The 16,272-nt window shown below is 43.4% G+C and overlaps 1 protein-coding gene across 5 annotated transcripts in view; it reads right to left on the reverse strand.

Annotated features, from left to right (window-relative positions):
* Positions 1–2,017: 2,017 nt before the first annotated feature.
* GRAP2 (GRB2 related adaptor protein 2) overlaps positions 2,018–16,272 on the reverse strand; it is a 55,475-nt gene continuing 41,220 nt past the window's right edge. For all 5 annotated transcript variants that reach the window (XM_035128253.2, XM_060279818.1, XM_035128254.2 and 2 more), the window contains exons 4-8: positions 15,822–15,941; positions 11,769–11,940; positions 8,057–8,188; positions 5,817–5,933; positions 2,018–5,236 (exon numbers count right to left, since the gene is read on the reverse strand). In XM_035128253.2, the coding sequence (XP_034984144.1) occupies positions 5,057–5,236; positions 5,817–5,933; positions 8,057–8,188; positions 11,769–11,940; positions 15,822–15,941 (721 nt within the window). In that variant the 3' untranslated portion in view covers positions 2,018–5,056. The remainder of the gene's footprint in view (positions 5,237–5,816; positions 5,934–8,056; positions 8,189–11,768; positions 11,941–15,821; positions 15,942–16,272) is intronic.

The raw sequence follows: 16,272 nt of genomic DNA on the forward strand, positions 1-16,272 counted from the left end.
TTAAACCCTGAGAAAACTCTAGGAGAAGGGGACGACAGAGGACAAGATGGCACTAGGAGAAGGGGCACTAGGAGAAGGGGACGACAGCACTAGGAGAAGGGGACGACAGAGGACAAGATGGTTGGACAGTGTTCTCGAAGCTACGAACATGAGTTTGACCAAACTGCGGGAGGCAGTGCAAGACAGGAGTGCCTGGCGTGCTATGGTCCATGGGGTCACGAAGAGTCGGACACGACTAAACGACTAAACAACAACAACAACAACAATATCTGGATCAGAGCTCCTGTTCCTTCCACTTCTTTTGTCTCATACTGGCAAAATTCCACCTTTCTTTTAGATGGGCACCATAGAAGGTTTACTAGGCAGAGTTGTCATGACTTGTCTTCTGCAATACTTTATGCGTCTTTTCTAGTACATTCTTTGTCAGGTTTGTGGCTTTGATTTCTCACTAATACTTACAATGTGCTTTGAACATTTCGTTTGCACTGGGTTCATCACGAGTTATTGCTTCACTTGTCTATTTCCCACAGACTAGTAGCTGACAGCTACATATACAGCCCTTTCCGGTTGTCAGTTCTATTTCTGTAAATGGCATCTTTCATGTTTCATGCAAATTAACCCACTTCACAAAAATGTCACATTAAAGACTCCTCTGAAAGCGAAAGTAGCTGGCAGTGCTCTGCCACTCTGACAAATATTGTATAACATGGTGATACCCTACCTGTTTCCTTTTGCAAAAATCTGGAGGGCCACAGGTGAAACATACAACATCTGTGCAAAATGAATTATAGGCCTCACAACAGGTGGAAGGTTTCAGGCAATACAGAGCAAATGCACTGTTTCTGGCACAACAAATGTGTATTTGTAATAAATAACCAAGCACGCTATTGGTTCCAAGTTGGATGGGGGGCTTGGTTAAGATGGTCACCACCTGCTCTGAGTGAGATTTCTTCCTCACCAACACTGTTGCCTTTTACTTAATTCTTCCTCTGGGGCAAAATTGCACCAACTTGCAGACAGATAGGACAAGTTATGTCACAGTTATTGCTCCTTCTGTAAATTTCTCTCATGGTTCAGTTACTCAGAGCAAGTAAGCAAGCAGCAGCGGCACTGAGGAGGAATGTGAAGAGCCCAGAGGTGGGGGGAGAATTGCTGGCCTATAGGACAGAAGGGGCCCATGGAGGGATTTCACAAGATTCCTCCTTAGCCCCATCCCCAAGTGAGCCGGTGGGGCGGCGGCTAGCAGAACAAGAAAGGGTGGGGCTGTAAGAGAAAGGTGTGCAGCCATCCATGTTTAGCTCCAACCCTGCACATCATAATCTCTGCCCCCCTGAGGTAATGAGGTCCTTCACATTCAAAAAGCTCCCAGAACGAAGAGACAACTGGCATGCCCTAGGCCCCATCTGTACTACACATTTAAAGCAGCACTATCCCATTCTAAACGGTCGTGGCTTCTTCCTCCAAAGAATCTTGGGAACTGTAGTTTGTTAAGGGTGCTGATACGGTAGTTGTTAGGGGACCCCTATTCCCCCTCACATAGCTTCTATTCTCAGAGTTCTTTACAACCAATCCCTCTCCCCAGGGAACTGCAGCTCTGTAAAGGGTGATGGGGGCCTTCTAATAACCAGGAATATTTGGGAGAAGCCATAACTATTTAAAGTAGTGTGATACTGCTTTAAATATATAGTGCACACAGGGCCCAAGTTTGTGGCATAGGAGCCAACTCCTGGGGCTGAGGTCCCCTCACTGCTCCTATAAACTATTTGAGTGGGACTGCTGCCCCCCCAATTGATGGGCATTACCATTCAACTGGTGTGTGTGTGTGTGTGTGTGTGTGTGTGTGTGCGCACTGTGTCTTGTAATTGTTTATACGGGACAGGGTATAACTACCTCCAGTGCTTTTTCCGGGGGGGGGGGTACGCAGGGGTACGCATACCCCTAAATTTTTTGTGAATCTTTGTACTTTTCTCCATTTGCTGTATTTATTTTCCCTGATTTGAACTATTAAATGGTGATTTTCTTGAGTCAAAATGAGAGTACCTCTAAACATTTTTAAAGAAAAAAAGCACTGCCTACCCCTCCCCCAATATTTTATATTTAAGTTGGCATTCCTGCATTGTGGCTCTGTAGCAGTGCAAGGAAGCTGCAGAATGACTCCATTTCCCCCCTGTGCCCGACTGTGAGAGAAGTATTACTCTACTGGCAGCACACAATAGCGTTGGAGTCTCCTTTAACATTAAAGCTTTCATTTAATTCCTTTTTATTAACCACAGGGACCCTGTAAATGAAAGTATGGATTTCTGTCATTCCAAGGGCAAAAGGGTAGTCTCAAGAACAACCCAGCTGAGAGCAATACTTAACAACCTGTGCTTTAACCAAACCTTCACTTACTATTAAAAGAATTAGCACTTTCTTACTAGCTTTTGTAATCTCATTCCTGTGAGGAAAATTCCTTTTCATTCTCATGTACTCCCTCAGCTCTTATATGTTGTGTGTCACTGACCTTCAACTGCTGGGTTGTGACTCATTAGAGAGTCTGGCCTGAGCCAAGGTGGGTTGCAACCATGCAAATATATAATAAAAGATGGAGAAATAGGTGCTGAAATGCATATTTGCTTTAAAGTGGGTCTTGGGTCCTGTGGATGAGGAGGTTGAAGATATCTACTTTACATAATTCATATACTGTCATTGCTGTTGGAGGAAAGTTCTCTAAACAAAGCATTTCTTTCAACGTTTGGTGCTGAAGGGTAAGCAACATTAAAAATCTGACCATAGCAGTATGTGTATAAGCTTTAGTTGTGGGTGCTGGGAGTGGGGTGGGAATCACCTGATTGAACTTCTGTTTGCTCTTAGACTGACAATGGATATGCCAATTTCATTAGGAACTGGCATGGTTTTGCTAGCTGATTTTTTAATTTCAAATGAAATAATAGCTTAACACTTATTACTTCCTGAATTGCTGAATGATATGATTGGGTGAACACAATTAGCTAAATTTCAGCTAAGATGCACAATTACTGTACAGTACTTCAGGTTTTAGGATTTTTTAACTTCTTTTTTATTGTACTTATGACAACCCCAGTTGCCCTTTGGTTGCATATTTGCCTCTTTGTTTCAATACTGCTAAATAACCGTCTTGATTCAAAGTAATAGAAACTCAATATATTTTTTAATGAGTATAACTTTATACATTCTCAGGATTACAGAGTGGCCACTTCTGGGGCACTCCAACAGACAGAAATAATATACCGTAGCACTAAAACTTTTTTGATAGCAAGTACATGCTTTGTCTTCACAAAAAAAGTCAGGGCTATGGGTGCTGGGATGTAGTTGGATTATTGTCACCTAAGTAGGGTTGCCATGTGTCCTCTTTTTCCAGGACACACCCTCTTTTTCAGGGGGAAAATTCAAGACAAATTGCATTTATTTGCTTTGAATGGCCATCATAGCATCCTCTTTTTTGCTCCTCAAAATACGACAACCCTACCTAACAGGCAACAGCTAAAGATAACAGCCTTGCTTGTACATCATGCTAAGCCAGCAGCCATGGGCATGAGTCTTCTCAGAAAAGAAAAACCTTTGTCAGAACTCATTAGTCTGGAGAGAACTAAACTACAAACATGGATTTGGACAACATGCAAAACCAAGCTGTGGTTTAGCTGAGCATAGCAGTAGAACGACTGGGGAAGAGCAAAGCAACCACAATATCATGTCCCATAACCCTCATGCTTGCACTAAACCATGGTTTGGCTTAGCATGACAAATGAACCAAGAGAAGCCCTAATGGATCAAGCCACCACCAACTGGTAGAAAACCGATACATGTTTGCTGTATGGATTGGCCCTATGTCTTTATGTGGATGCACATGGTTATTGAGACTAGATACACACAATGGTGATGGTACATCAAATGGCCTTAAACCAAATGGCCGCAATGCAAATTGCTCCACAGAAATGGGGCTCCTGCTGCTGACTGCTGCAGAAGAGCTCCGTGAAGAGCTTTTTTTGTTCTCTAGCTAGTACTAGAGAAGCCCAATCCCAATCCAAATTAAACACAAAACAGCAACAGCATATCACAAGTCCAGTCCAAGACAACAGAATTGCAGTGTTCTCAGATGGTGAATTGCTGAACAAAGTAAGCATGCATATATACACCTTTGCAACAGTCTGAAAGGGCAACCAAACTAGAGAACAATAATGCAAAACTTTCTTACTTGGGAATTCTATAATCTTACAATAAAGGGGAATCAGGGTACGTAAATACATACCCAGAACAAAACAAAAACAGGAGTTGCACTGCATGTCCCCCCCACTGGGTGTGATTTTTCCCGAGTTTGAAATGCAGATGATAGGTGTACTGATCTGTGAACTGAACACCGATTCAGTCTTTTGCCTGGCCTCTCCCTCTGTTTCAGGTGAGCAGTTGGAAGTTAAAAAATTAAATAAAATTCAAGTGCTGTATGTACACTTATAAAGTTAAACATACCTTCATCAACTTTTTAAAAATTAAAAACAAACAATAAATTATAAAATAATTGAAAAGCTGTTCGGAGTAGGATATTTATGCCATCATTGGTTCAAGCCAATCAGAGATGTAAATGATGCAGTCCTGACTGGTCTCTGAACTGAAAATGGTGACATAGAAAGCTCAAATTATGTACATCTGCATTCTTAGAAGACAGAACTGTACCCAATTGACGTGAAGTTTCATAGTTCAGCTTTGGCAGTCAAACAGCTATGAAGTTGGGATGGCACACAGGGTACTTGAGGTGAAACCAAAACTTTCTCTGAAGAATTGCCTAAGAAATAGCCACTGAAAGCAAGATGCATGTTAACTTAGATCTGTGAAATGAGACACAGTGCACAGGAAGTTAAGTGAGCTCTTTTAGACAACCTAAGGCTCTTGCTACCATTAAGAGCAAAAAGATCAGCTTTCTCCCTGTCGTAAGTTCTTTTAATATTGAGTGCTGAATAGCCGGTGCTATGATTGCACATGAAAGGTATTGATAAGATGGTGCATTCTCATTAAAACAGAGATAGTCACAAACCATGTAAATTTACCAGGACATTGGCCCTACATAGTTGGCAGGAAAGAGACCCAATTTTCCATGTAAAGAGCCTTTCCACCAGAATGCATCAGAGTTGTCCAGGACTTCAATGACATCTCCAGCGTAGAAACCTAGCTCATCATGCTCCACTGCCTCAAAGTCATACAAGGCACGGACCCATCGTGTTCGCTAATAACAGAGGAAGACAAAGGAAAGTGTCAGCTGTAGCACAACATGCCCCCACCAAACCACCAATGGCCTTTCTAACTACCGGTAGCTATATTTGCACAATAAGTATGGGAGTGGTTGAGTCTCATGTGTTGAACAGAGTGCACATCCTCCTTCAAGGTTGCACATCTGTTGCATAGATATACCCAGCAAATGAAATATTTTGTTTTGGGGAAAATAAGACGCTTGTCCTAGATAGCCATCAGTTCCCCAATACCTTTGTATTCCTTATGGTTTCCCCCTTTTTTCTTGGTTGACCATGGACTCAAGCTGTCCTTTTACAAAAAAAAATATGTAAGGAACTTTGTACCGTGTAAACTATTTAAAATGTCACAGCTATATCTAAAAATAAAGCGATGTACTCCTTTCCCACCAAGGATCTAACAAGAGAACCAAGTTCCTGAACTTGTGTAAATGTTTAGCGTAACTTTTATTTTGAAGTGGCATATGCAGAATAATACATGTGGTGTTGCTCTTTGAATAGAAATGTGCCTCACATTCCTAGACCTAGACTCTGCCTCTCAAAAAAGACCTGCCATACCTGTGGTTGCTGTGCTGGATCGGTGTGTCTCCGGAACATAGATGGTCCACTCCCTTCTCCATGGTGTCTTTGGCTCTGAGACGTATCTTGAATGTCCAGACTCCTGCCACGTCGGTCCTAGAATGTGAAGAGAATAAGATAATGATAAATCTGTTCTATTGGGGACCTGATACTTTCATACGGTAGTTACCTGCTGAACAGGAAACACTTTGGCTATGTACACACTGGTGGCTTAAAACACAGCAAGATTGTTTCCTCTTGCTGTTTTGCAAGTCATATTAGCACTTTTCTGCACACACCAGAGAGGGAAAGGAAATCCTCAGCCAATGTGCATTACCTGTTTGGTTTCCCTGCATCTGCAACTCCCTGCCCCCGCCATGTACTCCTCTTGTGAAGCTGTCATCTGCACATGTGCCATGGCTGTCTCAAATGTACACACCTCAGCTTAATTTCAAAGTGAATGTGTCTTATGTTTTCAAATTGGATGGCAGCAGGAGAATTTTTCAAGAAACTGTGGTGTACATATGAATCGTGGCAAATGTCATGTGTTCAAACACCAGCAGTGGGAGGGCACTGGAGCCAGAGTAACAAGTGATGTGTACACAGCATTTATTACAATTTCACAATGGAACATTTATGTAGTGACTGGCATTGAGTTTTTGCGCCTGGTTTTTTTTTTAACTGGACAACTGGAAATCCCATTCCCATTTTTATTTGAGGCTGCAAACACTTCCACCTCTGTGCAAAATGCTTGTCTACTCTGCAGTTCACTGCAATTTTCTTTTGCTTTTGCCTTAGGCAGAAAAATGTCCTGGGCTAGCATTGAGCAGTGTCTTACATCAGCTTTATCAAATGCCACTTATTAGATGCCTGTGCTATTGCACTGTGTGGGAGGCAATCAGAGGTGTGGCACAATCCATTACTGTATTGGCCAATTTGGAACAAAGCTTTTGTCAAGAAGGTTTGTTGTTTACACCTATCCACTGAAACAGCTTTTACCAACCCAGCACCTTCCAGATGTTTTTGACTATAACTCTCATCATCAGCCCCAGCCAGCACAACTATGCTGGACTGGGGCTGATGAGAGTTGTAGCCCAAAACAACTGGGGGGGGGGGAGCGCCAGGCTGATGAAAGCTGTACTGAAGGCAGGCAGGCAGGCTCTATTGTCCATAAAATAACTATTGCCCTTTAGAACTGCTAAGATTATTGTTTGTAGCACTGGAAGTATTTTCCAATTTCCTCTTACTAAATGTAACATTTCAAATTGCCCCTGAAGGTGTCTTACCTGCCTTTCAGCCAGCACAAAAGGTCAATGCGACTCGGTGCAGATATATATGTCAATTGTTCCCCACTAGAGATGTTAAGAGTGAGTCAAAATCAGTTTGACTTTAAACCAGGTGTGTGTGTAGTTCATGTTTCTGCTTGATGTCAGACATATGACTCATACATAGTTAGCATGGTTGTTTTTGATGAGATATAGCCTCCATCCTTTAATAGAGGCCACTCTTGTCTTGTGTACACATAGCGTAGTTTAGGGCATGTTTACTTTGTTATAAGAACACCCTTTCCTTGGTGGAACATTCTAAGTTGCAGCATTTCCAGCTTTAGGTGGGAGCCGCCAGCTCTTTTTCCAGTACATGACTTTCCTCCCCTCCCCCCAGATCAGATAGGATTCTCAGATTTTTTTTTACATGCATCCTTCTGATTGCTGTCACATGGATAACCTGGAGAAGAGCCAGGGGGGGAAACGCACTATTTAATATATTTTATATGTTCTGAGCTGCACAGTTATGCCTAAAAGGTTGGCAAGAAATTGATTTTGAGGCTAGGTGTATCCATTCCCACCACAGCTCAGCATGACCGAGTGTAATCTCAAGATCATGCAGAAAGACATGTAATAAAATAAGAAGAATCCTGTTGGAACAGACCAAAGGTCTAGCTAGACTGGCATATTGTTTTCAGGCTATGTAAACACTATAGCTTTAAAGCACTTAAGAAGCACATTTCTCCTCAAAAAAAAGAATAATGGGAGCTGTAATTTGTTAAAGCATGCTGGGAGTTGTAGTTCTGTGATGGGTAAACTGCAGTTCCCAGGTTAGTTTGTGAAGTGGGGTTATGTTTTGAATGTTCTTTAAATTTACGGTGCATATGCAGCATTGTAGTGCCTAGCCAGATGTCTATGAGAAGTCTGCAAGCAGGACAGAGCAACTCAGGTCCAACCCTGCCTTCTTTCTGTTACCTGCTTATGCTGCCAAGATGCTGATTGATCCACATCTTTGTTATGCCCTGATGCTCCTGCTTCTTTCCCATGTCCTCCATTCAGGTGAAGCACTTCCTGTGTCTTTTTGGCCAGGTTCCATACAGTGGCTTCCTGGAAAGAAAGAGGTATATTCTGTTACGTTTTGTTCTTCCTTCTAGGAGGTATTCTTTCCCAGAGTGCTTCCAGACAAGGGCTTCATATCACAAAGGGATAACTCAGAACCATTCCCACCCCTTGCACACGATTGCCAACTTAGCTTCTACACATTCCATTTTCTTAAGGCATGGATATTCATTGCTATTCTGACAGTTACTATTGACACCACTGGGCAGAACTCAATGGAATGTATTCATTCTGCTGTTGTTGTTTTTGTCCCTCTCTCCTTATTTATAATCATGTCAAGAGCATGAGATAGTGTCCAAAAACACTCATAGCTGCAGCTTATCTGAGACCTTGTGCTGAGAAATCTGACATGTTCAGACCCTTTACTGCCCCCTTGATATTGGAAACAATAGGTAATACTGCTTTACTAAAGCTAAGGAGGTGTAGACCTGATCAGTAACTTGGATGGAGAACCCCAGTAATCTACACACATACAGTGAACATATACCGTATGTATATGTATATGTATATGTATATGTATATGTATTTGTGTATATATAAAACATAATATTTTACATGGCAGGCAGTTTATGTAATAAACATGTGCAAAGGAGACTCATTTCTCTAAAGACACGACACAGATTCACCACAAAGCCATGGTCAATTGTCAGATTTGATTTTTTAAATAGTTTTTGCACTCAACCTTTTTATTTTTTGCAAGTTGTGGCATATTTAACTCTTTGGAAAACTCCGGCATTTTTCATAGGGTTTAATCACACACAGAGAGCTTCAGAAATGTCTAATCTTAATCATTAATGATTTGAACGGTGTTTCAAAATTAAGCTTTTTAGGCTTAATTTGTCTTTGCAACTGGATCTGCCAATATTTCTACAGCTCCTGCAATCCTAACAAGCATATACAACTGTAGAGTCAGAAAGAAAGACCCCTATCCTTTAATTTATGTATATGTTGGTTGTGCCAGCTGTCAGCTCTGCTTCCTGGTGTTTTCACACTTGAGGTTAAAATCACCTTTGAGCCTCTCTTGCTCTGCTTATGCTAGCCAGGGATCCTTGCCAAGCATGCATAAAGATGCTTTTGTAATGCAAATTGGCAGTTCAGATTCACATAGGCTTTTTATTTGCAATACAAAATGAAAGAAGCAAAAATGGTTAAGGCAAATGCAGAGGAGGGGTTGTCAGGTACTAAAAGGACTTGAGGCACAGAGATCCCCTGTTCTAATGTGGATAGTAAGCTTCCTGCGTTGTCCGTATGATATTCTCCCCCAAACCACAGTTTTTTACTTTCTTGACATCTGATGGGAGGGCGTTCCACAGGGTGGGTACCACTACTGAGAAGGCCTTCTGCCTGGTTCCCTGTAACCTCACTTCTTTCAGCGAGGGAACCGCCAGAAGGTCCTCAGCGCTGGATCTCAGTGTCCAGGCTGAACGATGGGGGTGGAGATGCTTCTTCTGGTATACTGAGCCGAGGCAGTTTAGGGCTTTAAAGGTTAGTGCCAACACTTTACTGGGAGCCAATGTAGGTCTTTCAGATTTGGTGTTATATGGTCTTGGTGGCCATTCCCAGTCACCATTATAGCTGCCACATTCTGGATTAATTGTAGTTTCCGGATCACCTTCAAAGGTAGCCCCATGTAGAGCGTGTTGCAGTAGTCCAAGCGGGAGATAACCAGAGCATGCACCACTCTGGCGAGACAGTCTGTGGGCAGGTAGGGTCACAGCTGGCGTACCAGATGGAGCTGGTAGACAGCTGCCCTGGACAAAGAATTGACCTGTGCATCCATGGACAGCTGTGAGTCCAAAATGACTCCCAGGTTGCGCACCTGGTCCTTTAGGGGCACAGTTACCCCATTCAGGACCAGGGAGTCCTCCACACATGCCTGCCCCCTCCCGCAAAAACAGTACTTCTGTCTTGTCAGGATTCAACCTCACTCTGTTCACTGCCATCCATCCTCCAACTGCCTCCAGACACTCACACAGGACATTCACCGCCTTCACTGGTTCTGATTTAAAAGAGAGGTAGAGCTAGGATTGTACACCAGGATTGTTTCCACTCACACACCCCTTGTTGACCTCCATCCTGGCAAATAAGAAGCATTCTCAAAGTTCAAGGATGCATTCTAGCCAAGCAAAGACACATGAGGAGTGCAAAGCAGGGCAGGTGCAAGGTGTGATCTGGGGTGAGTCCCAACACTCAAGCCCAAGATGCAAGGGAGAAACGTGCTAAGAGGAAGGCACGCTTGGCAAATCCACATCGTGATCAACTCCCACCTGGAAACCAATGTCCCCACTGTGGAAAGATGTGTGGATCCAGAATTGGCTCCACAGTCACTTATGGACTCATTGTTAAAACAGTGTTTATGGAAGACAATCTTACTCGGCTACGAGTGATCGCCAAAGAAGATCCTTGACTTAGACAGTCAAATGCTTTCATGCTTCTTTTCTAATTGAATAATCCCAGATGCAAATACTTGATGCCATTTACCCGTCCTGTCACACAAACGCATTTCTTTACTTTCCAAGACAAGTGTTAAAAATGGATATAACTGGCTGGAAAGAGGTCAGCAGCATGATCCTCTCTGCCAGGTGTGTCATTGCTTCTATTTGAAGCAGATAAGTGCTCCTCCCTGCACAATGTGGGTTACAGAACTTCCTTGCTATTGTGGGCACAATCTATTTTCTGCTTTGCCTCAGCATTCACATCCTGGTAATTTAATATCAGAGTCCACATCCTGGTTAAGCAGGGCTCTCTGGTTACTGTAGTTACCGCACCTCCTCCTCCTCAGTACTGCACTGTGAGTAATGGTTTACAACCTGCGACCTGTCGTTTCTTTGTTTTTCTGGTACAGACTGAAACAAGCTGCCAGCAATGTGGGATCTACCTACATCCCAGGGTTACCTTTTGTGCTCTGGTCACACCCACACCATACATTTTAAGTACCCTTAGCAAACTAGTTTCTAGGATTCTCCTTGATTATCAAGGTGGTATAAGTGTGATTCAATGTGTGGTGTGGATGTGACATTTCTCTCCTCCTTTCAGTGCTCCATTCATCCTGGTTGTTTTTTTTATAATCACTATGCTTAAACCATGCCTCTTGTCTCCAACCTCAGTGCCTCATTTGCAATTTGTGTAGATTGCTGTTAGGAGTAAAATAAATCAAAACAAAAGACAGCAGTGAAATGAGATTTTCAGCTTCAACAAAAAGTGTATCCTTTCAATGAACCAGCATGAATGCTCTTCCCATAGTTCCACCATAGTCCCCACCTTCTATTCCACTGAAGACCTTTATTTTTAGGCAAGCCTTCCCAGAGGGGCAATTCCCAGTCATGCTCATTGTCAAATTTCCAGACATTGCTTGGTCTGGAAAGGTCGCTTCCTGGTTCACTTATAAATGTCTCCATAAACATCAATTGATTTTTATAACATTAAAACTAACAAAAAAAGAAGAAGGTGGGATTGGGCACAAGTTTGTCTCATGACAAAAGTCCATTAGGACTTCTAATTCCATGCTTCTGCTTCATATGTACTCATTCACCCTGGCTCTGTAAAAACAGAGCTCCTTGAGATTTACCTGCTGTTCTTTCTGGGTCTGATCCCGCAGGAAGATCTGTGCATGTCTGGAGATGGAAGAAGTCTTGTAGAATTCCACAAGTTTATTTAGTGACAGGAACTTTTCGCTCCACAAAAAGTAGTTGCCCTTTGAGTCCCTCATCACTTTAAAGTGCTGTACGTTCTCTTCATGCCTGGGTACCAAAGGAAGAAAACAAAACATTTGACAACAGTCTGGGATTCCCACTCATTTAATTTTTAAATGGTTTTGTTTTGCTTTGTATCCTACTTTAATGACATTCAGAAAGGAAACATTTTGGATGAAAAGCAGTCTTTGGAGCAGTTGTGAAAACCAGAATGGGATAGAGCACTAAAGCTATGTTTAAAATCTTTAGCATTTAGAGGCCTTTGAAAGGCCTTTATGAAGAAGAAGAGGAGTTTGGATTTGATATCCCGCGTTATCACTACCTGAAGGAGTCCTTAAAGCGGCTAACAATCTCCTTTCCCTTCCTCCCCCACAACAAACACTCTGTGAGGTGACTGGGGCTGAGAGACTTCAAAGAAGTGTGACTAGCCCAAGGTCACCCAGCAGCTGCATGTGGAGGAGCGGAGACACAAACCCGGTTCCCCAGATTACGAAGAGCAATGGTGCTGTATTAATTAAAATGGTCAGTCAGGCCCTCTTACTAAATATTTAATCACACAAATCATCAAGGCAATTTTGAATCAACATCCATCACCAGAGGAGACATGACAGGGCAGTAACTTTCTAGGCATCTGTTGTTCTAATAAAGCTAAACCAGTGTAATACAAGTCAATCTAAACCAACAGCCAATATAAAGCCCACTAACACAAGCACCAGTGCTCCCATGAATAGCATGTATGATACCTGGCCCAACAGAGAAGGATGAAGGATAAACCACAGCCTTTTTGTGTAAGGGTACTCACTAAACAGGGATGGGGAACTTAAGGCCCAGTGGATAATGCAGCCTTGCACCATATTTGTTTGGCCCTCAGGACTCTCCCCCCAGGCCATGCTCCTCTCTCCAGGCCACGCCCCTCACTGGCCCCTACTTCATACCCTCCTTGAGTGCTTTTGCCTGCCTGGAATGTCTCCTTGAACCCTGATAATGCCTCTTGCTTGTTGGGATGGAGGATAGAGATGGGTGTGTGCATGTAGAAACTAGCCAACTATACAAAGCTAAACTTTCCATTTGCTGCTTCAACCACTCATGCTTCTGGCACTCCTCATCATTGGCATGTGGCCCTCAGAAGGTTGTCCAGAAGCGAATGCAGCCTTGAGGCGGGAGGAGCTTCCCTACCCCTGTTATAAAAGGTCAGGGCAGAAGGAAACTATCTTCGTGGTTTCTGTATTGCCAAATACAGGAAGGAAAGTCCTTTGCTCTTACTTTGGTTAGGTCATATTTGAGAATAAGGTGGGTCACTTGGAGGAACCATAGATCAGCGCCAGAGCACATGCAGGTTAGGCCAAACCCAGCTTGAAAGTGCCTGGGGCAGGACCAACCATCGGCTACCCATACTTTGCTGTTAGTGGGACGCCACTCTGGGCTCCTCCCTGTTTTAAGCTTCTCTCAATGCCTGTTGCTAAAGCAGCTGAAGGAGTAGCCTAAGAACGAGTGGAGCAACTGAACTGCTCCCTATCATTTGAATTGCTGCCAGTTTTGTCTTGTGCTTGTTTACCTGCCTCCAGCAACTCAGCAGGCAAAGTCAGGTTCCCAGCCACATTGCTTTCTTCCTGTTTTAAGTTGCTGCCTGACAGTGTCTGAGCCAGTATGGTTAAGAGTGCTGGACTAGGATCTGGGAGACCAGGGTTTAAATCTCCTCTAAGCCATGAAGCTTTGTGGGTGACCTTAGGTCAGTCATGATCTCTCAGCCTAATCATAGAAATATCATAGAAGGGATCCTGAGGACCATCTAGTCCAACCCCCTGCAATGCAGGAATATGCAGCTGTCCCACCCAGGGATCAAACCTGCAACCTTGGCGTTATCAGCACCACGCTCTAACCAACTGAGCTATACAGGCTCTCCTTCGTACAGGCTGCTGTGAAGATCATATGGAGGAGTATGATGCCTCAAGCTCCTTGAATAAATGTAGTAAATCAGTAACTAAAATAATTTGTCCAAAGGCAACGGCTATGGGACTCTTCTTGTTCAGGGTGATCATTTGAAAGTGTGAACAGTATTTCTCAAAATCTACAGATGGCTTGGGGCTAGTGTCACATGCCTCAGCTTCACACTGGCAGTGGGAGTACAAGGGAGCCAAAATAAATGGTAATGTGTACATACCCCAACAATGTCTGGAGGGACTCAAAGTTCCCACCTCTGACTTAATGGGATGGTTCTGCTCCATGTCCCAGCTTATTATATATTTGTATGCTGTACAGGCTGAAATAACGTTACGTTTATTTCAGCCTGTATGTCGTTAGCTTGATTGATTGGCTGTTATTTCAAAGAGGGCTTCGTGCTGCTACTGTAGAGATGGTTGCTATTTACCTGTTATTGTTTTATGTTTCATTTCGTTTTGGTTTTGTTGTTGGAAGTCATGTTGTGTGCTTTGGCAAAGAGGCAACTTAAACATTTGAAAAGATGGAATAATGGTCTACCTGGGAAAGAGGAAGCATCACACAGCCGCTTTTGAGAGATGCTGTGCTCTGTTTTCAATTACAAAAGGATGGCTGTGGTGGAGTGGGGAGGGAGGGAGGGAGGCTGAGAGAAAAAAAACATTTCAGCATGCAAGAAAGGACTATATTAAGGTCTATACTGGGCAAGAAGGCTGCTGATCTTTTTTGATTTATCATTTATTTATATATTGCTTTGCAGGCGAATCTCACAAAACAGTTTATGTAGAACAGGTAAAACAGTAAGCATCACTCAAAGCTATATAAACAGGCAAGGCAAGGTTTCTTGGGGAGCTGGGGTGGGGTGGGGGGCTTTTTTTTGAAAAAAAACACCACCACCAAAATCTCTCTTTCTCCCAGGGCAAGATGGCTCCTTGGGCAGCTCTGTGGTGATGCCTGTGGGAGGGAGAGGCCACCTCAGGTAAACTACTGAGAACTAGATGGTGAAGAGCTCTCCAGGCTGTTGTAGCTTCTCTCCCTCTCAGGGCAAGATGGCCTTGCAGTGGTGGTTTGTTTTTTGTTTTATTATGTATTCTGTGCTCTCGTTTTGTATTTTTATGTTGCGAACTGCCCTGTGATCTTCAGGTGAAGGGTGGTATACAAGTTTACTAAATAATAGTAAAAATAAGGAAAGTTTATCCCTCGCTGAGCTGCAATTACCACCATCCTTAGCAAACTACAGGTGACTTGCAGCCAGCATGAGAGCCTCCTTCTCCAACTAAGTTCTCTCAGAAATATAGGATACTTCCCCATCAAGTCGTAATATTGCAAATGGTTCATTTCTGCAGACATTAGCAGCAGGACTTTTAATTTACTGGATTTCCCCTGCAAAGCATAAATCTGTATTAAAGGGAGAGGGGGAATACAGGCTGCTGTTTTGATGTCGATGCCATTGTGTGAACATAAAAGTAAGAACAGCTGCAAAAATGGGAGGGGAAGTAAGATGTGGGTCTGGTATAGGTTGAGCTCTGCTTGCGCAGTAGAGCTACAGTGGGCAGCTGTATGTCAGGGTTCAATCCTTCTCAGGTCTGAAAACAGGGCTACCTTGGAAGAAGAGGAGGAGGAGAAGCAGGACCCCCAACAGAAGACCATACCGATAAACCTTTGGACCCAGACATTTCAGTCACAGGACTGGAGGTCTCCAGACCAGTCACCTGGGTCCCTGGTTGGCTCTCTGAGTATGTAATACATACTAAAGTATAGGATTGCACTGTTTATATATTTTTATTGGCTGATGTTTTTATATTGTAAGCTATTCTGTCAGGCCTCGTTGGAAGCAGGTGGCAGGATAACAGATTCGTAATTAAAGAGATCTTCTTCATACAGAGAAACTGAAAGCAGGCCTGTTTAAAGAAGCCAGCCTGAGGGAGACCTCCTCAGTCCCAAACACCAGTCTTTCCTATACGGTATGTAAGAAGGCTATGAAGCACATGTACCTGACAGAGATGGAGAAGTCGCCTGGACGGTTCTGAGTAGCTCGGACGATGAAGGAGCCCACTTTGTTCCCCCTGAGCATATTCTCTGCCTTGTGGCGGGATACTTCTTCATGGAACCAGCTGAAAAGTGCAACAGATTGCATTCATGGAGATGAATGTAGGTGGTGAAAGAGAGAGAGAGAGAGAGAGAGAGAGAGAGAGAGAGAGAGAGAGAGAGAGAGAGAGAAGTGATAAAGGAAAAGAAATTGGAGAGAAAATTTACAGTGAGCCAGGTAAAGAAAAGAGGGTACAGTGGTAGAAAATGTCACAAGACTCATTCTGAAATAGAACAACCAGGGGCATAGGAAGATAGGGGCGGTGGGGATGGGCCGCCTCGAGCAGCGCGATCCCAGGGGCACCATCGCGGCTGCCTGCCCCGCCCCCAAAATGCGCACCATGCCCCTGCACACGG

This window comes from Zootoca vivipara, chromosome 10 (genome assembly GCF_963506605.1).
Source record: "Zootoca vivipara chromosome 10, rZooViv1.1, whole genome shotgun sequence".
NCBI classification, from domain to species: Eukaryota; Metazoa; Chordata; class Lepidosauria; order Squamata; family Lacertidae; genus Zootoca; species Zootoca vivipara.